At 38.7% G+C, this 26320-nt stretch overlaps 2 protein-coding genes across 3 annotated transcripts in view; one reads left to right on the top strand and one right to left on the bottom strand.

The window, feature by feature from the left end:
- Nucleotides 1-26320, top strand: part of RB195_010233 (uncharacterized protein) — a gene marked incomplete at both ends in the record, with an annotated part of 40838 nt that overhangs the window by 9124 nt on the left and 5394 nt on the right. Inside the window, 18 exons of one of the 2 annotated variants that reach the window (XM_064191138.1) lie at nt 6400-6510; nt 6633-6707; nt 11493-12830; nt 16674-16755; nt 17869-18019; nt 20521-20659; nt 20757-20861; nt 20992-21060; nt 21121-21237; nt 21311-21390; nt 21467-21556; nt 21649-21793; nt 21858-21959; nt 22027-22116; nt 22737-22901; nt 23029-23162; nt 23307-23454; nt 23833-23997. In XM_064191138.1, coding sequence (XP_064048721.1) covers nt 6400-6510; nt 6633-6707; nt 11493-12830; nt 16674-16755; nt 17869-18019; nt 20521-20659; nt 20757-20861; nt 20992-21060; nt 21121-21237; nt 21311-21390; nt 21467-21556; nt 21649-21793; nt 21858-21959; nt 22027-22116; nt 22737-22901; nt 23029-23162; nt 23307-23454; nt 23833-23997 — 3306 coding nt within the window. Of the gene's footprint in view, nt 1-6399; nt 6511-6632; nt 6708-11492; nt 12831-16673; nt 16756-17868; nt 18020-20520; nt 20660-20756; nt 20862-20991; nt 21061-21120; nt 21238-21310; nt 21391-21466; nt 21557-21648; nt 21794-21857; nt 21960-22026; nt 22117-22736; nt 22902-23028; nt 23163-23306; nt 23455-23832; nt 23998-26320 lie in introns of those variants that run through there. The other variant, XM_064191137.1, reaches the window with a different exon arrangement.
- On the bottom strand, nt 1469-1804 carry RB195_010234 (uncharacterized protein; the record flags this gene model as incomplete). The annotated part of the gene is made up of 1 exon (XM_064191141.1): nt 1469-1804. One exon carries the CDS (start codon nt 1802-1804, stop codon nt 1469-1471), a length of 336 nt encoding a protein of 111 aa, XP_064048722.1.

Raw genomic sequence — 26320 nt, 5'->3', positions numbered from 1 at the left:
TTACCCGCCTGAAACCACTACTACCCCAGATTTGTGGGGTGATGCCTTTGAGCAAGTTTCCATGCTTCAGGTCGTTTTGACACAACTATAGTTCAATTCTGCAGAAGCTGTGCTATAGCGGCCCTTCTACAGATTATACCTGTCTAGAAATACATTGTCTCGATCTGTTGGATGAGAAGGTTATCGAATCGGTGAATTTTTAGAAGTGCTCGTTACCTGTCTAGCACAATTCCATAGTAGTCGTTTTTTGAATTCAAAAACCGAATTACGAAGGATTTAGCTTGCACTGGTATGTGGCGGTGGAAGGAGAAATGGCCCTCACGTCATTTTCTGTTTTAAACTGCTTTGATTCGTGTGGAGAAAGTAAAACAAAAACAATGCTAATCTTCGAAGGTAAGCACCACAGATTGTACGTTGTACGCGAATTAACTCCGGCAGAAGCGGACCTTCTTCACGTCTTTATGAAAAATGAGGTTGGAGGAATCCATAGTATTGATAACGAATTGTGAATCAAAGCGTCGTTTCTTGAAGCATCAATAATGCGTTCCCCCCTGCCTGAGAAAATACCGTTGAAAACTGACCACTCGAATATGTATTTCATTGCTGTTGACCAGCACGGGAAAACGTAAGAAGTGGAGGAGAGGAACGCCGGAGCATGTCCAGACTACCAAAAGGTAGCATTTTCTTTCTTAACGCTGAACCGGTCCTCTGTTTACTGGAGTTTAAACGGACCACCTAGATTAACAATTTGAAAACTTTGCAAATTTGTTGATTTGTAAATTTCAAGTTATTTTTTTTAAACAAGCAAAATACTCTACTTAAAATCCCTCGTCCGGAGGATTTAGTGTAGCGGCTAGAAGTTACGCTTCCTGCACGATCGATCGGAGGTTCGAATCCGCCGTAGTGCTCACCAAGCCTTTCATCCCTCCGGGGTCGATAAATTGGTACCAGACTTGTGTGGGAGGATAAAAACACTGACTTGACACATCAGCTAGCCATCGCAAGTCATTGTATAGGTCAGTTACACGTTCGTAAACCTCAAACGATTCTGAATCGAGGTGAAGTTACACGTTCGTAAACCTCAAACGATTCTGAATCGAGGTGAACTTGGGGGCGCATCCCAAACGGATTGATTAACGTCAGAAACTTTATCCTTTTAAAATCCCTCGATGGGCAGAAGGAAGTTGGAGAAAAGCATATCATGTAGGATGTTCTTAGGGATACGAATAAAAAAGTGACTTCAACAGCATGAGACTCCATCAAAGAACTATGCGCCTTTGAAGTAGGAGCCGCGAACGACGTCACCGCTGCACGTCTCGAATGTGTGCTCTCACGACGAAGTGGCTGCTTTCGGTTTAGATGGAACTACTGCGACGGCTGTAGTGCCGCATGCCTAGTTAGTGTGTCCCGGCCTTACTAAGCCGAATGGGACTGTATTTTTGGATAACAGCTACGTCCGTCGAACTTCTCACGGAGATATCGATTGCAGTGGCGGAGAGACCTGAGAAGTTATCCGGTTCGGCGAGACAGTACAGGAATCGAAAAGGCAACGAGACACCACGTGCATGCGCAGACACAGCGAAATAGTGTTCAATCGTGGAGTCCGCGAAAGAGCATGGATACGAGGAGGCGCAGGTGTGTATTGAGTGGCGAGAACAGAACCATCCCGATGGAGGCGCAAATGTGCCCAGCTTTGTGCAGAGACCACGTGAACCTCGGAGAGGGATAGACGACGCCGTTCAGTGATGGGGAGTCCCGGTGGCGGTTGCGAAGGAGTTACGCCTTCAGCTGATGGTGCCATCATTGTTTTCTCACGTTACGTCATCCGATCGATAGTTCGGTTATTGACCGGTTGCGGTTACGAGCGAAGCTGCAGCTACAAGTCGGCTAGTCTTTGCAAAGCCTCGATTTGATCTGCAGGGATCCGCCTTTCCTCACTCTCTGGACCTCCTTGTTCTTTGTAACTTCTGTAAGCCACCCAAGATGTAACAAGACGTGATTGTATTCACGTATTGTTGTGGAAAAAATGCGACATCCACTCGGTTGGGGCACGGCGAGCGACGTCGAGTGCAGACGGCTGTGATTTGACTTTTTCTCTTGTTTCTTTCGTGCACATATCCTTCTGATCTCCGTAACCCATGCTTCTGATGGGTCTCTCGTCTTAGCCTTCTACAAATTGAATCACTGTGCAGCATTCTATATCATACCCTTCTTGCTTTCGAGTTTTCGACGACAGCCCGGCTACCCCGGTTGCTGCACGCTTATTATCCCGCTTTGCTCGTTTCATTTAAGAAATCACATTTCGGAATGAACATAGCGCAGCTGTATATCCTACTAAATCCACTGCGTTCACTCAATAAATATGTTTTGAGGTCGCGTCAAACAATAGCCGCCTCTTGACGCGGTACACGTGAATCACTAGTTCTAGATCTGAAAATGAGTTGCTGCTCGTTGAATTGGTTGGCTGCGCAAATTTTTTCCTTAATCTGAGCCTTCCTACGCAATAATGCTATCTGTGAGCTGGATCTGAGAAGTACTCGCCGTTTCGTTTCACTATGAACGGGTGATCGCAACGATATTTATTGCTAATGGCGAAAAGGATGGTTCCTGTTAGAATATCGCTACTGGCAGCTACGCTTGAGGTCTTTACATAAGAAATAATGTAAATATAGAAAGATGGATAAGTAAAATGAAAACTTCTTTACCATGAGATAAATCTTCTCATTAATCATGATTTAAATAGGGGTGGTTGAAGACCTTGTGCGTGACCTTTACTTTTAAACAACAATTACGCCGTTTTCGACATATTTAATCGAGGGGATTGTTTAAAGAAAGAGAGGGCGGTGAGGCGTTCCTTTTGTACAATCATTCGTAAGAACAAGGCGTTAGATAAGGGAGAAAACATAAAAAAGACATCGCTTCTAGAAATACCTGAGATTCTATCCTCTATGTTTTTTTTTTTGGAAATTACGTTGTACTTACTGTTTTATTCAGGCATTTGTGAAATGAAATTTTGTTGAATTACTATATGTAGATCAAGACTTAAGAAAAGATGCGGAAATATAAAAATACTTTAGCTCCAGTTTTTTTATGGTGAATGAATTCTTAGTACTTGAAACTTCTATCGATTTGGTGAACTACATAAGGTTAACCTCTCGTTCTTTTCTTTGAGATGTTGTGCCCGTGACGAGAATTGCGACTAATATGTAATAATGATCAGTCATCGTTATCATTAAAGCTTTAACATCTGTAAACTGCGAACAGCTGTTTGGCTGCCTCATGTCATGAGCAGGAATGACTAATTGAGTGAACAAAGATGATTTTCTGATTTCGTCCCCTTGAATGGCTTGGAATTCTTTTCCCTCATTTTACCGAAGTGTCATATTTCCAATTGAGATCCCATGTCACGAACTAGAAACTGCTTTTCTTGCCCCGTGTTAGTTAACCCGCAATTGGATATGATTAGTTTTTTTTTCTCTGCACTAGCAATCATTAGTGCAAACTGCTGGTTGTTGATTGCTATTAAAACATATCATTTGCTTCAATTAACCCCTTTCTTTTCTGTTTTTATGCTTTTATTCTTCCTTTTATACAACATTTATTTCTCTTCATGTAGTAATTTCGTATCACTATAATATCATGATACGTTTTGTTCGCTTTGAAGGTCTGTATTTCACAGTTGTTTTGTGTTTATCGAAAATGTTGCCTTAAAACACATACTCAATCATTATTTTTTTTCATTGGAAGCAGTGAATTCATGGTAATTTGCCTAGTCGAGGATTTACTTGAATATTTCCTTGTCTTCCAACTGGTGCTGCAAAATGCAGTTATCGAAGAATGATGTCATTGAACCAATGCAGAGAGTTGGAAAACAAAACTTCCTTTTTTCTCCTGTTTTTCAATTTTTACTTATCTCAGTGAAAAGTTAAAAAATTAATAGCGTCTCTTATTTTCTTAGACATCTTGGCAATTTTACCTCTTTGCCCGTAAAATCATTTCCTGTGAACTGTAGTAAGCTGTGCCCGTTTTTTAAATCACCTTTTGCGTTACCCTTATTCATTAGGATTTTATTGAGATTTGATATTGCACGCAGTTTTGCGGGAATTTATTGTGCAGGATCAACGTTTATTAATGTGTAGTGTCGTGACATGTGTCGTTAAAGGTGCTAAAAATTGTTATGTTATGCACGTTTTTTTTACAAACTAGAGACCAGAAGGATACTAGCTAATTTTACTGACGTGTTTCAGCCAATGATTATAGTATTAATGTAAGTAGGGATGTCACTGCCAAGTGCGGATCATGAAGTCAAAGTCTACCAAGCATATCATGGTTGTCCTACGCATCTGTTGAAGAGGCTGACTAGATATTGTTCAATAGATTTCTAATTTCAATCGATCATTTCTGAGTAGCGTATCTCTTTTCAAAAAACTACTTCTAACACCTTCGTTCTAAAACCTTCTAAAAAATTCAGATTCCTAAGAACTGACTAAATATTTTATACGTACTAAGATGAGTCGCACAACTGAAATTGCATATGAGGTTATCATGTCCTTAATGACGGATCTCGTTTAGTAGGCCCATGTTTTGTTCTTTGATGGTATCCTCACTGACGCTCGTAAGAGTGGCGTGGGAATGCCCAAGACTTTTATGAGCGTTCTCGCACCATTCCTTCATCTCGAGCAATAAATGATGGCTATGTTCATGAATGCGATAAGCGTTCTATAATATATACCAGAAGAAAAGGAATCTAAGAAATTTAATGGTTCTTTCGTCAGCAGAAGTCAACGTCAGTTGTCATTTGTGTTCAAGAAGCGCTTACTGCTCGCAATATATATTATTTTCGATGTAAATTTCGTGAGATATGTATAGTAGTAATAATACTAATAATAATAGTAATAATAATACTAATAAGGAGAGTAATAATAGTAGTAAATATAATAGGTGACATGTAATAGACAAACGAAATGAGGTTAGGTCGATTGGGATCTTTTTTCAAATTAGAATTTTTCTTAAATGAAGAAAATTTTCCGAGGCTTTTCTGTGCTTGATCAAGCTTCCAGAACGGAAAAAAAACTTTCTAGCTTTCAACTTTTAAATCGTCCGAGTAAAGGAGCATGAACGTTAAAGTGATAGCAAAAAAAAACGAAAGTAAAAACAACGAAAATCGCGTTGAAATTATAAGGAAGTTAAAAGTATCCCACGAATCTGAGGTGGTACTGATTTCAGGTGGAGTATTCATATATGGGGTCGTAGATTATGGAGAGGGGGGTGGCTCCGCTCATCTCTCCCTGCATCACTGCAAACAGCCGCCTTCAGAATGCTGTTCTGCCTGTACCACCTCAGATTCGTGGGGTAATGCCTTTAAGAGTGTTTTGTAGAAAGTGGATGGATTGGTGAAAAGGATAAGGAAGATTGTATTTAGTGTTATTACTAGAGATTCTTGAATAACTCGATAGATATGACACCCGACTGGCACGTTAGATAGTCTCCCCCATTTCCCTTTTTCAATAAATCTGATGGTGATTTTGTATATATTCTTTCCCATATAGTAGATGACTTTGTTTGGATATTTGTTCCAGGCTGGTTTTCCATATCCATAGTTTGAGATTCTGCTTTCAGCAGTACGATAGATTTACGCTGTCAACACTATGTAATCGTATCGTAACAGAACATCGACTGCTTCATCACTTCAAAACCACCTTGAACATTTGGTCTATGGGAAGTCCTTCCGCAGCAGATTGAACATTCGCTTCATGAGTAACAAACCCACTTTACAATATAACCAATACTACCATTTATCAATTCTTCGCTTGCGCAACTTTTGGGTTCTTAACGGTCAGTAGAACTGACGGTTCTGCGCAAGTAACTCGAGAAGTTTGAGAAAAAATACATTATTTTTCAAGTATGCAGGTGACCACTTAAAAGCCTAAAAAGTGCGACTAGCATAAATCGGAGCAGGTAGGAGCTGGGTTTTCCAATTCGGCCTACGATTTGAAATATTTCTCATTTAGTATTTATTTTTTAAGTAAGTTTTTAAGTAAGTGTTTATTTTTTAAGTTTATTTTTTTTAAAGTATTTTAAGACTCAAAGCATTTTTGGAAGGGGTGATTTTGCATTGTCAACAGAATCTTACACCTGTGTAGCTACAAAGTGGTCGTTCCATACTGAAGCAAAAACATTCAACATTGAATTAGATGATTGAAAATCCTTCGAACTGTGATATGCTAGTGTTTTATTTCTTGTGAAGAGGACTGTGTTAATGGATCGTTCTCTGCACGCTACTGAGCATGAAACTAATGTAATGTATGGTAAACAATGACAGTCAGCTTAAATGTACTTTTCAACAAATTTGTGTTTTGCGATTGATCGTGTTTTTTCTATTTTCATTTCCCTCAACCAATGTGCGATACCGCCATTTTCTACTTTTGCCAGTCAACGCAGCGGTGTATCGCTCATTGGTCGATGACCATGTCTAGACGCGTTCATTTACGCTTGAACATGAAGATGCAAGTGAGAATCAGGATTTTATTATTACTTTAGTCATTTTGAAGTTTCAGAATCTCCGTAATTAGTGTATTTGTTGGACTCGTTCTGTGAAATGATCTCGTGCCGAAGTGTTTACGAATTTTCAGAACTACTTTCCTGTGAATGTGTCTTCGATGGATCCTTCTAAGCAGGCATTCCTGATACAGCAATCTTTAAATAAGGTAAATACTGTTTTACATCTATGAAAAAAGCGCTTTTAATGAGTTTACCGGAAGGAAAGAATTTACTAAACATTCTTTTACCACGATCTAGCTTTTTTTCAAGAGAAGGCAAAGAAAGCGGAGAATGATAAACAATATTTCGACTGCTTTAAGTTAGGAATGGGGGGGGGAGGGTTTGAACACTAAATCGAGGTTATAAAGTACAGTTCTCGCGGAAATTCTCGATTTCATTGCTGAGTGTTTATAACAGACACTTGGAGAAACACCCCATAACTCATTAGCTGCAGCGTACGTCTCTAATCTTGAAAAAGAGTCGCGTATAGTCAAACGAAGACAAGATAGATACTATCTAAGTCTGTATGTGAGCCTTTACACGATATTTTGCAGTCAATTTTCTTTACAAGAGCGCACTTCTAGCGAATTAGACATGCGTCGGAAGTCGTCCATGTTATACTGACTATGAGACAAGGCGAGGAATTGTATTACTTCTGAGAAAAGTTGGATAATTTGGCTAGTATATCATTTGCGTCCGAGCTACACTGTACAATTTTAAAAATGTACGCCTTTTCTAAGAGCTTTCTTGTTTAAATACGGACTTTCTATTAATCATAGTCTAAGCAGGCATTCCTGATAAAGCAATCTTTAAATAAGGTGCTGTGGATAGAATATAAAATTTCTTCACCGATTATCAAGGAAATCATTTTGCAGATTAAAGATTTAAGCAGCTGTTTTAGTTAGATAGCGTCTTCCACTTTTAACTCCTAATGCGTTGATATCTATTCCAGTGTGTTTACGATTCATTTTGTTCGTTTTGTTGCCTAGGCTACGTGAACCGAACCATGAAATAATACTTTTTTCTCGAAATGTTTTGAAAAATAAGCGGACTGATATGCACACATATCTGTTTATTAGCTGCAGCACGCTCGAAAAATGTGATTTCGGCGGTGATTACATCTACCACATTGCATTTACTTGTTGAACGATACAAAACTTGTCAATGCACATTAGTATTTGCAGAATCTTGTAGTCTTAACCAGGTAACGCGGAAAAGTAGAAAATAATTTTTTAATCTTGTCCGAGGAAATTGACTAAAATGAGCTTTCAGTGAAGCAAGGAGCTACTAGTAAATCCATGAATATCTTATTATTCTTCTCAGATCATCATCCTAAACGTTTAACCATCCTAATCATCGTCATCCTAAACAGAGCAACGGAATTTCCAACTGGGTTGTGCGGGAAAGGTGTCTTCGTAAGATGGTCATTGATGCAACGATTCGACTCTATTGTTCTTACTAAAGAAAATAAAAAGCAACGTATTGTCTCAGGTTCATGAAGCTTAAAAATAGACTCTCAACTACTCCACCGAAATTTTGAATGTTGAAAAACCGATTTTGTTTCCGCAGCGGCACAATGTAATGTCGCAGCACTTTGCAACTGCCTGAAATTACCTCGAACAGATATTGAGCGATAAAGTCCTACCCGCAGGTTCTTCGACTGATGCTTTTTTTTTGCAGCGATTCATCGTCAGAGTTCTATTAATGGTAGAAAGAAACTGCCTGCCTACTAATCTCTGACATTCGGGCTGCGTACACCTGAACTGATCATCAAAGCCTTAAAAAAGCAGTAAGAGTCTGAATATGGATCTCGTTACGCTTCGCTGCCAGTAGATGAAATTGCCTTGGATTCATGGTGCATGACTGAAGGAGAAGGAAAGGAAAGGAGAAGTCGAGAACCTGCAGTTCTGAGACTACTAGCAAACAGATTAGAGGTAGAAAAGTAGACCTGTTATTGCAATGCACTGGGCAAAGAATACACATGTCCAAATGTGAATTTCTACGTGTTTATGCAACGTACCCTCCCTTCACTTCAAGCTGTCACACAAATATTTGCCTGGGACTTTGGTGTACACACATTAAAATCATGCTATATAATAACGCGCTTAGTCCGTGTGTATGTGTGTGTTTGTCTGTGTGTCACGAAAATACTCCATAATGATGCAAAACTGCGCCGGTGAGGTGCCGAACCATCGCCACGCACCTGACAGGCGAGTACTCTACCTTTTCACCATTGTCCAAGGCTATGTTGCCATTTATGTTGGCTTTGATAAGGCAAGTTAGTTTTTCTTATATGTTAGTGAGGGAAAATAAATTTTTATGTGAATGTATACTTCAAAATTTGCAAACTATCATGCTGTATAATAAGGGGCTTATTCTGTTACGTGCGTGCATCTGCGTACGTGTGTGTGTCTCAGTCGAGAAATTCCAAAAATAAAAGGAGACGAATACTATGGCGTCGATTTGGTGCGCTAGCGCCTCAAGGCGATAAAATTGGGTGAGACGGGTACTATGGCGTCGAATTCATGTCCCGGAGCCAGATAGCTGTAAAATGGGGTGGAACAGGATTGAAATGGCGCGCGGGAGTCCCAGCGCAGAAGAATGGGTTTCTATGGTTCCTTCACATGTCTCTTTCCCAGCTAGTCTTCATGATGCTGCTATCATTCTTTCTTCAAAAAGAGGAAAAGCACGTGCGAACGGCTGCTTAAATACAATACATAGTAGCCAACAGCTTACGCGATCTTACGTAGAACGTTATTTTTATCACTACGATAGTGATATTCACGTCATTTAATGCTAGCACATCATTCTTTGCTAATAGTTAAGAACGGAGGAGAATCTCATACTTCGAGTAATGTTTCCAAATTGTGGAGACTTGAGGGAAACATAGAAATTAAGCTGGATTGCTCTCCAACTATAGAACTGAGCGTTTAGGGAAAAGCCATAAAATCCTTCATCTATGCTTAAATTTTCGGGTAGAAAAAATTGAAGAAACCGTTGATAGAGAAAAGCAATTCTAGTTTTCCAAAAAATGTCGCTACTGCTATTTCTTATTGATCGGTGAAGGCGAGTGAGGCGGGAACCTGAAAGTCCGGCTTTAGCCGCACGTTCAGTTTGGTCTTAGGATATCTGAGAAATCTTGACACATGGACCTTTGAAAGAAGAAAGGAGTTTTTGAACGGATCAACAGTTCCGAAATAGGATATGTGGTATGCCGTGCATCAAAATGTTAAATTGTACCATTACTATTTTTGGGAAATTTCATATATTTAATCATTAACGTGATCCTTGCATAATCTACAATACAAGCACAAAATATTGAAGAAGACTCTTTAAGATTTAATCACTCGCGTTCCTCGCGGTGCTGTATTTTTAAGTGCTTCGGGTGTCTGGAAACGAAATTTAGGATGTTGTTAGTTCAGATTAGAGGGTCTAGGTGTTATTTTATGAAGAACAAGACGACATTTGTAACAACATTTATAAACAGCAGCACAGCAACTACAAAATATGTAACGTTTATCTATAATTACATAGTAGATCTACCAGAGAAGTGAAGTGCATCGTGAAATCTTACCGATCACGATCTAATTGGATTTTGTACTGCGTTGGAGCTTAGAGAACTTCAAGAACGTTTCTATGAGAAGTTGAATCTTTTTGTTGTACATGTTAACGCGCGTGTTCTTCAAACTTTCTCACCAATTTGCTCAACGCTTCAATAATATTACAAGTATGCGGCAGCCTTGAGCACTGTTACTTGTGCTCACTGTTGACCCATTTGTATTGCAAATAGCTTCTGAAGGTACTGTAACATTGGCCACGGCCCCTTATATGAACTAAGCTTTCACTGAAAGTGGTAAGAAGGTTCATAGTTAGATGTGGTCAGTGGAAACTAGGTACTGTCTACTTCGCTCGAGCTGGTAATGTAGGATAGGCGGTAGTTTAGAAAAGTGGACTCTGCTGTCCGTGGCCTTTCAGAATGAGAGAAAGTCAAAAGTGATTGATTCTAAATTGAGCGTGACGGGATCAAACATTAGGTCAACCCTTCCACGCCTGCAGTCCGATGAAAGCTGAGCCCTGCTGAGTTTCCACATACATTGTAGTTATGAGGACAATGTATTCCAACAGTTATTTCTTTTTCTGTGCATTTCTGTCCCCTCGGTCATGCAGGCAGTCCTGTTCAAAATGTGTTGAGGGTTTCTGTTAGATTTTAGACAAATTGTAAATCACCGACCGCAATTTTTCACCAAGAATTTCGTACGATTTTTGACGATTCGGATAGTGATGATCCTAGTGACTTTAGCTATTCTGACGATGCTCATGTTGGTCCTGTTGACACTGCGCCACGCAATATGAGAATGTGGTTTCTGAAGATTCTTCTACAGGAGATGAGCACAAGAGCAACCGTTGGCGTACAGTCTGAAGAACTGCAAGGACTACCCAATAATCCAATAAAATTGAGCACATTCTACGTTTTTAACGGAGTAGGGGGACAGAGGGACAAACTGAAAGGAAGATGTATTTCACGAAGTTTTATAGAAGGTGGCTTCTGATAAGCCATCGCTTTTGACCGGTGGAGCACATAATGTGGCATCGATACTGGTTGAACACATTTGTCTCTATAATTTCCCTAGAAAACAACAAAAATTTGAGATTAATTGTAAGAGAAAATTTTGAAAAAAAAAACTGGGAAAGAGTTGAAGTGTTCTAGATAAAAAGAGGGCTGAAGAGGCAGGACTTACGTTTTTGGAAAAATTTTATCCGATCTTATTGCTCCTTCACACCTCTTGCTTTTGTAACTAGAATATATTTTGGTTTGCGCTTTACTTCATACAATTATCCTTATTTTACAGTATATTGCTCATATCCGTTCTTGTTTTGTAATTTAAACTCTCATAAAACATGGACTAAGCATAGTTCTCCATTATGCGGAGCTAAATGATGGTTTTCTTCAGGTTTTTTTTTCAAAGACATCTATTATTATTATTATTATTATTATTATTATTATTATTATTATTATTATTATTATTATTATTATTATTATTATTATTATTATTATTATTATTATTATTATTATTATTATTATTATTATTATTATTATTATTATTATTATTGTTATTATTATTATTATTATTATTATTATTATTATTATTATTATTATTATATTATTATTATATTATTATTATTATTATTATTATTATTATATATTATTATTATTATTATTATTATTATTATTATTATTATTATTATTATTATTATATTATTATTATATTATTATATATTATATATTATTATATATATATATATATATATATTTTATTATTATTATTATTATTATTATTATTATTATTATTATTATTATTATTATTATTATTATTATTATTATTATTATTATTATTATTATTATTATTATTATTATTATTATTATTATTATTATTATTATTATTATTATTATTATTATTATTATTATTATTATTATTATTATTATTATTATTATTATTATTATTATTATTATTATTATTATATTATTATTATTATTATTATTATTATTATTATTATTATTATTATTATTATTATTATTATTATTATTATTATTATTATTATTATTATTATTATTATTATTATTATTATTATTATTATTATTATTATTATTATTATTATTATTATTATTATTATTATTATTATTATTATTATTATTATTATTATTATTATTATTATTATTATTATTATTATTATTATTATTATTATTATTATTATTATTATTATTATTATTATTATTATTATTATTATTATTATTATTATTATTATTATTATTATTATTATTATTATTATTATTATTATTATTATTATTATTATTATTATTATTATTATTATTATTATTATTATTATTATTATTATTATTATTATTATTATTATTATTATTATTATTATTATTATTATTATTATTATTATTATTATTATTATTATTATTATTATTATTATTATTATTATTATTATTATTATTATTATTATTATTATTATTATTATTATTATTATTATTATTATTATTATTATTATTATTATTATTATTATTATTATTATTATTATTATTATTATTATTATTATTATTATTATTATTATTCAAGACACTTGAAAGTATATATTTCCAGTTTGTTGGTGCTACCGGGGAGCAGCTGGCTCCGGGTGCAGTGCCTCAACAACCCGTTCTAGCCGCGGGTTTGGCGCCGTCTGCCCATGCTCTGTCATCGCTTCAAGGTCATCACCTTAATAACATGGTTGCTGCTATTCAAAAGGTTACTTTTTTTCTTTAAAACCTTCTTCGAACCACCTAAGTTACCGACACTTTTCCGCCTCTTCCACCTGCTTCTATCCTGCAGTAGAAAGTTGCGAAATGCGATTGTATCATCAATACAGAATCAGTACAGAACAGGATCGCGTGGGCTACGTCATTGCCGAACTTTGGCTGCGGCCAAGTTATGAACCGCTTTCATATGAATTTGTACATTACGCAAAACAAGCTAGAACGCAACATTAAGTAGCTAGGTGAAGCTGTGAATTAGCTACCTATATGTAGATTTCAACTCCAGGCTTAAGATAATCATCACCCAACGAGCATATTCGTGCTACAACTATCGAATCACTTCTATTTGTGTAAGAGAGTAGCGAATTTGAAAGATTTTCCTAGAATAAAAAAAGATTCTTATCATTATTTGATTCAATAGGGACATGATAGGTGCAGTATGTAAATCCAAAGGAAATTTCAAACTCATGCGTCAAAAATAAGCGAGTGGAAAGTGTCTTAAAGTTGGCAATTGCAAATACCGATGAGTAACCTAAAGGAGGTGCGCAGAGAGACAGTATTCTTGGCTTCTATAGGATGCCCCAAAATTTACAGAAGATTTGAATTAAAAGCATAACCCCGCGACTCTGGGGTAGTAGTGGTTTCAGGCGGGTAATCGGGGTCGTAGATTGTGGGGAAGAGGGTGATTTCGTTCATCCCTCCCTGTATCAGTGTAAACGGACGATCCTGGAACGCTGTTTCTTACGACGGCTTCTGTTGCACTGCGCAACCTTTGCGCCCCTCCCAGTCTGCGATTCGTCGAAAACCCATTCGGCCGAATCCCGGGCGGGGGGCGGGGTGCTCATTGTAACAGAAGTCGTCGTAAGAAGCAGTTCCGGGGTCGTCCATTTACACTGATATATAGGCATTACCCGCCTGAAGCCCCTACCAGATCCGGGGGACGATGTCTTTAAATAGAAAATACAGTTTTTTCAATTGTACTTTTTAAAATTGAAATATAGAGTTCATAGGATAGAATTATATATGGAATAGAATCCACAGCTTGTCACTGTTTGGTGCGCATTTTGGGATGGAGGCATCATTGGATCATACTTTTTTGAAAACGAGGCTGGTCATGCAGTTATTGTTACTGGTGGTCGATATCGCGTCTTGACAACCGAATTCTTAAAGCCTAAATTGGATGAAATCGATGTGGAGAAAATGTGGCTTCAATAAGACGGTTCGACATGTCGTATAGCCCATGAAACACTCAAATTACTGAGAGATTTACTGGTGGTGTACTCTCTCGTTTCGTTGATCGACGAAAATGTGCGTACGTGGCAGCAAAGCCGCGGAGGTCATTTGCCCGATGTGCTCTTCTATACGTAACCCTATCCTATGCACTTTACGTTACAGTGAAAAAATGAAGTTGAAAAAAAAATTGTGTTTCCTGTTTAATTCAAACCGTGTTTTTGGTATTTTTTACGTAAATTTTGGGACACCCTATAGATGTTGAATCAGATGCTACAGATTTGCAACTCTAATATCAAACGCCCTCAGCTTGAACGTTTTTTTTTCTAAGTATTAACTTAACTTTTGTATTTTTGAACGGCTTACTATAATATCGATTCTATATTTGTTTGGTGTTGGAGCATCTAGAGATTGCGCTGGGTCTATGGTGGTCGGGCAAAAAGTCATGAAGCTAAGTGCAGTTGTCAAACCTTAACCTTTTATTCTATTATAGAGAGCTTCTATTATGTAAGCCGTAACCTTTTATTCTATTATAGAGAGCTTCTATTATGTAAGCCGTGTTATGTGTCTGTGATTCCAAATTTGGCATATATTTCCCAGTCTTATTTACACTTTAGTTGAAGGTCATTTTTATTAATTCTCTGGGGATACTCCCCACCCTGGATTAACCTCAATATTCAACAGGTATTATTGTACTTAGATACTTGTTACTTTACTTTGTTTTTCACTTATTACTGTAGGTTGACCAAATGCCACATCCCTGTGGTGCCCTTAAAGGCATCACCCCACGAATCTGAGGTGGTACGGATTTCAGGTGGACTATTCGTATACGGGATATTAGATTATGGAGAAGGGGGTGATTCCGTCCATTTCTTCCTAATTTCCGTGCACAAGGGTGGCGCGCTCCAATTGAAGTCCTTGTAGAAAATAGCGCGCCGCAACGCCCGAAGCCGTGTCTTCCGTGCCGTTTTTAGGGCAATTAATTCACCATTCTCTGATCACCTCTCTTTCCATAATCTACGATTCCGTATACGAATACTCCACCTGAAATCCGTAACCTCAGATTCGTGGGGTGATGCCTTTATGTTCCGCGTTCAGCTTGTGTAGACCATTCTACTTGCTCCTATCCCCAATAGGTGTTGCGTTACAACCCATGACAAAAGAGCACGGAAGAAAATCCACGTATGGATAAACGTTATATTTATATAGGAAGAACTGGCTGCAGATCGCTCCCTTTTTACTGAGACTGGATTGCACTCTCTTTGAATTACTTTGTTTTAGGCTGGAGTGTCAGTTCACCCTCCTGCGGAAAGTCGAGAATCCACAGTCCTAATTCGAAAGCGCTAATTTATGTATAGCATGACTTAGATATCCAGCTTACCCCGAAGAGATAAAGTTCGTCAGAAACTAGAGAAAAGATCGGACTAAAACGTTCCGGATGCTGTATGTATATAGCAAGAAATTCTTATCAGAGATAAATTGTGTGCGATGCTTGACGCAATGTAACTCAAAGTGTCCTTTGTTCGGAAATTTTTGGGTATGGACTAGGCATTGCCACTTTAAAAGGCAAGTTATTCTCCTGAGAAAAAAGCGAAGAGAACATCAGAGGTCGCTTTGCCTAAATTTGGAATCGAGCAGACTTAAAGGCAGCATACCACGAATCAGAGGTGGTGTAGATTTGAGGTGGAGTATCCGCATGCGGGGTCTTAGATTATGGAGACGGGGGTGGTTCCGCTCATCTCTCCCTGCATCACTGCAAACAGCCGCCTCCAGAATGCTGTTTTGTACGACGCCATCTATTCCAACGCTCCACCCCTTGCGCCACCTCCGCCTTGCGATTCGTCGAAAATCAATTCGGACTGCCCCGATAGGCAGTAAGGGACGCTACGCGTGCAAGGGTGGCGCGCTGCAATAGAAGACATCGTTCAAACAGCATTCAGGGGTCGGCTGTTTGCAGTGATTCAGGGAGAGATGAGCGGAACCACCCCGGTCTCCATAATCTACGACCACGCATACGGATACTCCACCTGAAATCCGTACCACCCCAGATTCGTGGTATGCTGCCTTTAAAGTAAACGCTCGTCCACTAGTTGTAAAAAACCTAATACTAAGTATAATAGTTTGCCCCTAGCTTTATTTCTATTGATGCAATACAAAAGCAGGATGATGTGCTTATTACTGACTGTTCGTCTGTTGTTTTAAGGTATTAAATTGTAATCCATAGAGAAGTATTGATGGAGACGATTCTAAATCAAGAATATATCTGTAAGAGATCAGTCGCGTAGAACATGTATTTTTAGTCTTCTTTCTTAGAAATGGATTCCATACTGGCCTGACATGTGTACTTGTGTAGCTTAGACACGCATGAGAGTACGTATTAAGTTGGGAGGATTGTGTTGCGTATCGCTATAAACAGTGTCTCTGCTCAGTCGAAAGCTTGGTCTAATCGCTGAAATTGAACTTTGCATACGAAGCATACCTACACACAGTCCCATTTGCATTTATTCAGATCTAGATACAGATTTATTTACAGATGTATGTTCTCTATACAAATTCCTATACCGATTTTTGAAGTTACATATGTATGTTAAATTATTCATTGCAGCAGGCTCAGAATGTGACGTTCATACAGAATTCGCCTGGTGGCACGCAAGGGGCTGCTCAACTTGGACCTCTAGACGTGGCAGGTTAGCTTTCGGGTTGCTGGTGCAACGACAGTAACCGCTGTGATTGCCAGCCAGCGCACGCTGGTTCGAATTTTGCCCGGAGGTCCTCTCCAGTAGTGTTGCAAGATCTTCCGTAATCATCCAATTTGGAAGGGAAAAGATAGATCAAACAAAAGTACCATCATAGTACACAACGTTTCTCACAAACACCGGGTCTTCCGTCAGGTTCTACACCTTTTGAAGTTTCTCAAACAGCCTTGGGAAACCTCCTCCCTTTATTGTTAGAATGACATCAGTGGGCTCCTTTTACATGCTATACGCCTCAAAATAAACCCTCTCACTCCAGTTGTTATAACCTCAAACTAAAAAAAAAGCGCATGAAGAAATGATTTAAAGGCATCATCCCACGAATCTGGGGCGGTGCGGGTTTCAGGTAGGTTATGTCCATACAGGATCGTAGATTATGGGGAGGTGGGTGATTCCGTTCATTTATTCCTAATTGCCGTAAAAAAACGGCCCGCAAGATCCGGTGCGTGCACAAGGCTGGCGCGCTCCAATCGAACTCCTTGTAGAAAATAGCGCGCCAGAACGCCCGAAGCCCTATCTTCCGGGCCGTTTTTTTACGGCAATTAGGAAGAAATTGACGGAATCACCCCCCTCTCCGTAATCTAGGACCCCAGCCATAACCCACCTGAAACGCGCACCACCCCAGATTCGTGGGGTTATGTCTTGAAACCGCTGGCCTTGAACGTGAAAATCTTGTAAAGTAACATTGATTTTTTTTTTCAATTCTGTGAGGGCCCTGAGAAAATGCTACTCAATATAGCAGCTTTGTTCAAAAATAATAATAATATTCTCAGCATTCTCATATAATAATAATATATTTAAAAAACTTCTTACTCGTTTATGGAATTTTTTTAAACAAAAGTTGTAGTCAGGAAGGAAGTCGGCCAAATTAGTGAGATTAGTCCAATGATTAGTTTCATAAAAAAATCATTTCTGTGAGAAGCGTCCTTTTATACTTTCTCATATAATCTACATAATTTTTAAAATTTTGAATGAGCCGTCCGAGGGACACATGTACCTTCCCACGCTATCCTCGTTATTCTTGACCTCCCAAAGTGATTTTTTCAGCGATCACAGAAAAGGCTCATAGGCTGTACCAGGCCGGGGACTACGCAAATGCGGAACGACATTGTCTGATGATCTATCAACAAGATCGTAGTAATGTCAGCGTACTCCTGTTGCTCTCATCCATCCATTTCCAGTTGAAGAACCTCGAAAAGTAAGACCTTTTAATCGTGGGTTACACCTTATTTAGATATCTACTATTTATAGCTCAGTTTTCCTCTAATAACGCTGGAAAGTGACCTCAAGTACAGATCTTTAATGGAGAGTACAACATTTCCGCAGTGATCAAAATTGTTAGTCGCGGTTAATAATGATGTTGGTTAACATGTCATTTCCTTAACTGTAATAGTAAAGACTCCAATATAATTAAGGTAGGAAGTTTTTTCTCCATAGGCGAGCCGACATCGTACAGTAAAATTGCTAATTCTTCGTCAGAAGACGAAGGATTCTTGAGAATTTCCAAGAATGAAGCAGACTACCTGGAAGAATTTCGCTTTGTAAAAAAATTCTCCTCTGTAGTTATTCTATTCTTTTCAAGTGTAGTAACCAATGCGATAACACAGCCGTATCTCAATGTGTTACCTAAGGTATCTGGTGGGTCGGCGTGCCTAGATGACAATAGCTTTCCATAGGGGCTGAAGGAATTTGTGATGAAAATTTGAATGATGCAGAATTTTTCGAAACGAACACCACTCTCCTCCTGAAAAACATATCCACTTGGTATCTGAAGAAATTTCCAATAAGATGGCAAAAAAAGCTCTTTGTAAAAACACATGAAAAGTTTTATATCTTTACAGGTACAAATCTGACTGCAACTCAGAAATAGTATAAAAAAAATCTGAACGATTCACAGGACAAGGATTTCTATTGTATTGTGCCAAAAGAAGGCAAACCTGATTTGTTAACGATATGCGGGCCGCCAAAAATCTCAATAAGTAATGTAAAGCACCGAAGTTACAACTTTGGCTGCAAAAAAAGCGGAAAATACTATTGAGCTAGAAAATCAGGAGACGAGGTTATCCTACAACAAACAGTTTTCTTGCAGATTTTGTATGAAAATAATTTTTAAACTACTTATGTCGCCCACTTATGGAGCTGAAACATAGGAGTTTGGTCAAATATTCGAAATCCTCACATCCATGGAATTATAACTGTTAGAGATATCAAACCGTTCGAACTGTTGGCAATAGTATGTAGATTGCGAATACGTAACTATCATTTTATTTTTCCAAAAATATATTCACGTCAAAAATCATATATCCATGGGGCGCAATTGTCTCGGACTCAGCCTTGTTAATGCGCAGCCGCAGGTAATTTTTTCAAAAAACTGTTTCACTGGTAGGTTTTAAGAGAGTTCTAATTATATCGAATCGATAGAGCTTGCGCTCACGAATCTATTTTTGTCCAGATTCTACAATAGAGATCAAATTGAAGCGAGTTATGAAAAAAAGACTTCGACAGAAGACGAAAAAGACGCGGGTCGGTGTTCTGTCGAAGAATTAACGATTCTACTGTACATATTATGTCGAAGTGGCGCATTACGTTCCCTGTCAACGCCTCGTTGGCTTTCACCTTTGAAGCCAAGAAGTTTCTCAAGTCTGTTAGTTCTCTTGCTTTTAATAGTTTTTCGTGTAAGAGTGAATGCGTGAATTTGTTTTTCTGCTAGAAGCGTCTAGAATTTTTTCCTGTGGTGGTTGAGTCTATGCCTTATTTTTTTCCGACAGATTTTGTACAGCTAGCATTTTTTTATGGCTGTAGTTGCAGAAAAGTTTTATTAGTGCACAGTCACAGTACAGAGTGAGGCAAAATTCCAATCGCTATAAATTCGGGAAGCCCCTAAATGAAAAAAAAAAAAAACGATGCAACTATCGAGCAAGCGTCTTGCTAAAACTACGTATATCTAATTTGTACACTTTCACTCGAAAAGGGAGGAAAACTATTCGAAAAAAAAGAAAGTAGAGAAAAAATCGCAAGGAGATTTTCAGCATCGAAGAGGCCAGGGTCCATTTCGACCAGGAACGCTGGTATAACACGTTGAATGACGACAGTAATTGAACATTTATTTCAGTAATAGATTATGACACAGTCGGTAAGAAGTGCGCCTGCAACTGCATGGTCGACGATTCGAAACCCCTTTAGATTTACCAAGCCCTTTCATCCCTCGTAGGTCAATAAACTGGTACCTGATTTGTCTGGGAGGTTAAAACTGCGGACTTGATACATCGGCTAGTCTCACAAATATAGGCTGCACTTACGTTCATAAACCTCAAGCGATTCTGATCTAAAATCGAATCCGTAGGCCTGTTCGAGATGGACTGATCACTTCATCATTTATCTTTTTATGGAGTTGATAACATGCACTGCTTCTCATGGCTTAGGTGGCACCGATGGGCGTTCGATACAAGATAGTATAGGTAGCATGAGTGTGTTGTTCGGGAGTAAAAGTATATGAAGTAAAATTAATATTTCGAGGTCTCTGAAGCTAAACCACTTACCGTATACCTTGCGTTGTGATGACGGCTGCATCTCGTGTCCATATTTTGCAATAATTTTTCTATTTCGCTGTTTGCTTTGCATCTGTAGTCACCAAAAATGCTATAGATGGATATAAAATAATGAATGTTTTTCATAGTTACCTTTATATCGGCAATTTAGGTCAAAACAATTCTCGACCATGGCTATTCAAGCTAATAATCAGTGTGCTGAGGCCTACAGTAACCTCGGAAATGTCTTTAAAGAGCGAGGCGAACTAGCGGAAGCTCTTGAGAATTACAAGTACGCAGTAAGGCTGAAGGTTGGTTGACGAATGTGTGTTTTATAGAAAAACCAATATTTCAACTTCTAAATGTGCACAGCATTTGCTCCTCTGTCTACGTTCGTGTAACTTTCAGCCAGATTTTATTGATGGATACATCAATTTGGCAGCTGCTCTTGTTGCTGGTGGTGATCTTGATCAAGCCGTAGCCGCTTATCTAAGTGCGCTTAATTATAACCCAGTGCGTTTATTCGCCTATAAATTATTTATAAACTTATGTACTCCTACATTTTCTCGGCAGTTGTTTATTTCCAGCTGATTTCTGCAAATATTCGTCCTTTAACAATAGTTTCACAAATTTAGTAGTTCAGGAGTTGTACTGTGTGCGCAGCGATTTGGGAAACCTTCTGAAAGCAATGGGTCGCCTGGAAGATGCGAAGGTGGTTTTAAAATCTTCCGGAAAAGATTGTACCTGAAGGTTTTATATATTTTGGTTGAAGATATGCTATCTGAAAGCTATTGAAACCCAGCCGCAATTTGCCGTGGCTTGGTCCAATCTTGGTTGTGTCTTTAATGCTCAGGGTGAAATTTGGCTTGCAATTCATCATTTCGAAAAAGTAGGTTCTATTCTGTTTCATTACTCGTATTAAGTTCCGAGTTTCTACCGACCCAAGCTCTCGTTTCACTTAGGCTGTTCAACTAGACCCAAATTTCCTTGACGCATATATCAATCTTGGAAACGTTTTGAAGGAAGCAAGAATCTTCGACAGGTAGTAGATTTTCTCTATCTTCATCTTCTTCTCTGCGGCTGCCGCATCCTTTCTTGTGGTAATCGAAGATTTACAGAGCTGTTGCTGCTTATCTACGTGCTCTCAACCTAGCATCTAATCATGCAGTTGTTCACGGTAACCTGGCTTGCGTATACTACGAGCAGGGGTAAATATACTTTGTTCTAGATTTTTATATTCGAAATCGAAATGTATTGTTCCCATGTCTGCTCTCTTTCATTTTGAATGCCACTTTTCCAGGTTAATTGACCTGGCAATTGATACCTACCGACGTGCAATCGAACTACAGCCCAACTTCCCGGATGCGTACTGTAATTTAGCAAACGCCTTGAAAGAAAAAGGGCTTGTACAGGAAGCAGAAAATGCTTATATGACTGCTCTAGGGGTACGTGTGTGCTACCCTTATGTACAGATCCGCATCCTTTTAACTTAGCGGTAATATTTTTCAGCTTTGTCCTACTCACGCAGACTCCCAAAACAATTTGGCAAATATTAAACGAGAGCAAGGAAAGATTGAGGAAGCGACAAGACTATATTTGAAAGCACTAGAGGTAACATCCGAATTGCTCTCTGAAAGCAAAAATTCTTGGATAGCTCGTCTACGGATACATCCTTCAGATATACCCTGAATTTGCTGCTGCGCATAGTAATCTGGCTTCAATTCTCCAACAACAAGGCAAATTGCAGGAGGCGATCTTGCACTATAAGGTATTTGTTGTCAGTTGTTCTCATGATGATGTATTGAAGTGAGGCGATCTTTCCCATCTATATTATGATATGATGTATGATATACTATGATCTATTTTCCCAAAACCTCGCTGCAATATCTGATATTGCGCAGTGTTTTTATCACTAACTCCTGCAGGATGTGTTCGAGCTTTGAATTTTTCGTCATGTGTTGTTTCACATATCGGAGAAGTTAAGAAGGAATAATGGAAAAGAAAGGGACTACGTAAAGTGAGGGAGTGACTCAAATCAAACTTCAAAAATGACGATAAGTTGAAATAAAGAAATCATTTCTTTACTTCAACTTATCGTCATTTTTGAAGTTGCTGATACATTTTTCTGTTCTTTTTTTGTAAATCTTGCGATCATTTTCTCGCAGGGCACTCTGGAAAAGTAGTATTTTTTTTTTGTTTTGAGATTTGAAATCTTTGACAACTGAGGAATGCCGTGACCCCTTCATCTTCGCATCTTAAAAGTGAAAATGATGAAAGTGGATTGTAATTGCAGTGTATTAATCAGTTAAAAAAATTGGACAGTTCTATTAGTATAGGTATTGTTTTTGATGCAATATCATAATATCACGATTCCAAATACTTCTCCAGGAAGCGATCCGGATTGCTCCTACATTTGCCGATGCATATTCGAACATGGGAAACACCCTTAAGGAGATGGGGGATGCTGCAAATGCGATGCAGTGCTACACTCGTGCTATTCAGATTAACCCGGCATTTGCTGATGCTCATTCTAATTTGGCAAGCATACATAAGGTTCGTGGCGAGTGTTGATTTAATGGTTTTAAAGAAAAGTAGTAGGAGAAGGGACTACCCTTGTTTTCGTGTCCTTGTATAATGTTGTCAGTACAGAGATAACATAGAAAAGCTGTTGTTTTTCAAGGACTCTGGCAATATTCCTGATGCCATTCAAAGCTACTCCACCGCTTTAAAATTGAAACCAGATTTTCCCGATGCGTTCTGCAATCTTGCACACTGCTTGCAGATAATATGTGATTGGACAGACTATGAGAACCGGTTCGTTAACTAATTTTTTTCTCTACAAAGTCGTATTTGATCTACTTCTCAATTCTACTGCAACTGCTCAATTTTACTAATTTTACTGGTCTTTCTTTGCTATTGTTCTCTTCACTAATGTATTCATTCTAATACTTGATTTAGAATGAAGCGACTGGTAGCAATTGTGGATGATCAGTTGAGCAAGAAGCGTCTTCCATCCGTTCACCCTCATCATTCCATGCTTTATCCGTTAACTCATCAAACACGAATTGCTATTGCGGCAAAACACGCTCAGCTGTGCACGGAAAAGGTGATTTGACCATGTAGCAACATAGAAGAAAAAAAAACACCCGTTTCGATTTTTCTCACAGCTACATATTTCCCTACTTCTGAACCGTAAGTAATGCGGTATTCTCTACAGTTCCGATTTAAAAAAACTAAGATGAGAAGAACTTTTCAAATCGAAGTCCTTTCATTTTTTCCAACCCTCATACATTTTTTTCGCTAATTTTTAAAGTCTTCCTCCCTCCTTTTCAGTATTTACTTGTCCTCGACAAAAAATTCTTCCTCATTGCATATGAGGAAATAGACTATCCATGTGATAGCCCTTCACGTTCTACATCGCATACTACATATTTCCGTATAAGAGGAGTGCTTAAAATATGTCTGCCAAAGTCTCCTTTTTCAGGTTGCAATGTTGAACCATCCACCTTTCAATTACCCCGATCGCTTGAGTGTTCGTAATGGTGTTTCTCGCCTTCGTATAGGATACGTATCTTCTGACTTCGGAAACCATCCAACGAGCCATTTGATGCAGTCCATTCCCGGGATGCATGACCGTTCAAGGATAGAGGTAGCAGTATTTTTTAAAACTCGTTTATTGATGTTAAAGGAGTCGTCATGTAAGTCGATGCTGGGCTGCGCGACTTCGCTTAAAGGCATCACCCCACGAATCTGAGGTAGTGCAGATTTCAGGTGAGTCTTCGTATACGGGATGGGAGACTACGGAGAGGGGGTGATTCCGTCCATTTCTTCCTAATTGCCGTAAAAAATGGCCCGGAAGATGCGGTGCCGCACAAGGCTGGCGCGCTCCAATCGAACTCCCTGATCACCTCCCTCTCCGTAGTAGGAATCACCCCCATCTCTGTAGTCTCCCATTCCGTATACGAATACTCCACCTGAAATCTGTACCACCTCAGATTCGTGGAGTGATGCCTTTAATGTGCGCACGAGATGTTGCGTTGGTCAACAAACACAGGCAGTGAAATATTCGCGCTTACTGATGTGGCGAAAGTTAAGCTATTTTGTCGAGCAGAGGTAAACGTGTACTGAGTAGCCCAGGGTCTCGACGGTACCGCTGTTGATGTTCAGAGACTTAACCTTCTCACTCTCATATTTCTACAAATCTTTATAAAATTCTTTTAAAATAATAAATATAAATCTTTATTAAATTCAATGCAGTAGCTCTGGCTAGGATTATCCACTATATTCGGATAATGTGGTAGGGAGCCACTTGCATACTGAAATTGATACATAGTAGACTGCCGTGTGTGCTAGATCGGGCATCTTTGTTTCTAGCTGTGTTGCCCGCTTGTGAAAGCTGCATGTTTTTGCAGAGCTGAAATGTATTTGTGTTGTCTCTTTTCTTCGAAAACATAATCGCAAATCTCATGACTGGCAAGTATACATATCTCCATTTCGCGCAGTGCACAAGAGTTTCCCTCACAAAAAAGAGTCATGGTATGAGCGGTCCCAAACTGTAAGTCTAGCGGAATCGTGTTCTGCACCGATCCCAGACTTTATCAAAGTCTAACGTGTTAGGGGTCGATAAATTGGTACCAGACTTGTCTGGGTAGTGAATAGCTTTCTAGACGTGGCAGCGGTGTTTGCCCACGTCTCCGCTGCGTAACAGACCGCTGAACTGTCAGAACTAACAGAACTGTCGAGCCGAACAGATGTGCACGGAGATCTTGGTCTGTCAGTTGATCTGTAGCTTCCCTGAAGGGTGCGAATGAGGCCAAACTGCTCTCATCCTTCTATTCCCTTCTTCTTCTTCTTCTTTCCTTCACGTCTTCCTCCATATTCATAGAACGTCTGATGTATACGTATGACGAAGTCTCCACGATTTGGGAGCTTCCAAGTTGTACTCCTCCGTTCTCGGAGTAGACGTTCTTCATGAGGTCTTCTTCTTTCGGTTTATTCGCAATCCTATTCTCTTCCCTGCTTCTCCAATTCGTTGAACATCGTTTCTGCTTCATTGGTACTGCTCGAAAAGAGAACCATGTCGTCCGGAAAGCGGAGGTTGGAGAGGAATTTTCCGTCAACATACATCCTCCTTTCTTTCCACGCAAATAATTTCGTTATCAATTGTAATGCAGACGTGGACAGCTTATACAATGTAGTATCGCCTTGTTGTAGCCCGTTTCCAACAGATATGGTGAGAGGCAGTGGAAAAGCTGTATTGTAGTGGTGGATCGATCCGAGCAATTGGCTAATGTTCTCACATATGACGCGTCCAGAACGTGATGGACAAGCGCTGACAGTATTGCATTCGTTTCTACGCTATCTAAGGTTTTCTCATGGTCGACAAAGGTTAGGAGAAAGGGCAGGCGGTATTCCCGGCAAACCTCTTTGACTCTCTGGATGTGGTCCAAACAACTGAACCCTTGAAGGAATCCAGCTCGTTGTTGAGGCTATGCTTCATTCAGCATCCTAGATATGCGAGTGAGAATGATCTTGGTGAATAGTTCGTTCATGACACTCACTAAACATATAGCACGCTGGTTTTTAAGGTTCTCTCGGTCACCATCATTATAAATAAGAACGGTATTTTTTCTGAAGATAGGACGCCATGTGGCGCGCTAAAATTACATGAAGCTAATGGCCACCAACTCGAAGAAAGTCTGTTGATATAAAGTCATGTCCGAGGGCTGTGCCAGGTTTCATGCTCTTAATAGCGACTTGGACTTCCGATGGGAGAATCCGTGGTGGAGCTTCCCTAGTGGAAATGACTGGCACAGCCGCCCCGTTGACACAGGAGTTAGCGAACGAAAAAGGTGCGAGTAAAATCTCTGTGATGATTTCTATCTCACGAAGTGAAGAGGTGGGGGATCCCCTTTCGGTCAGCAAGGCTGTTAACGGAATATTATATTCACGGAGGTCTCCTGCGGCACTTC

The sequence above is a fragment of the Necator americanus genome, chromosome III (genome assembly GCF_031761385.1).
Source record: "Necator americanus strain Aroian chromosome III, whole genome shotgun sequence".
Classification (NCBI taxonomy): Eukaryota; Metazoa; Nematoda; class Chromadorea; order Rhabditida; family Ancylostomatidae; genus Necator; species Necator americanus.
This window is presented reverse-complemented; position numbering and strand designations above follow the sequence as displayed.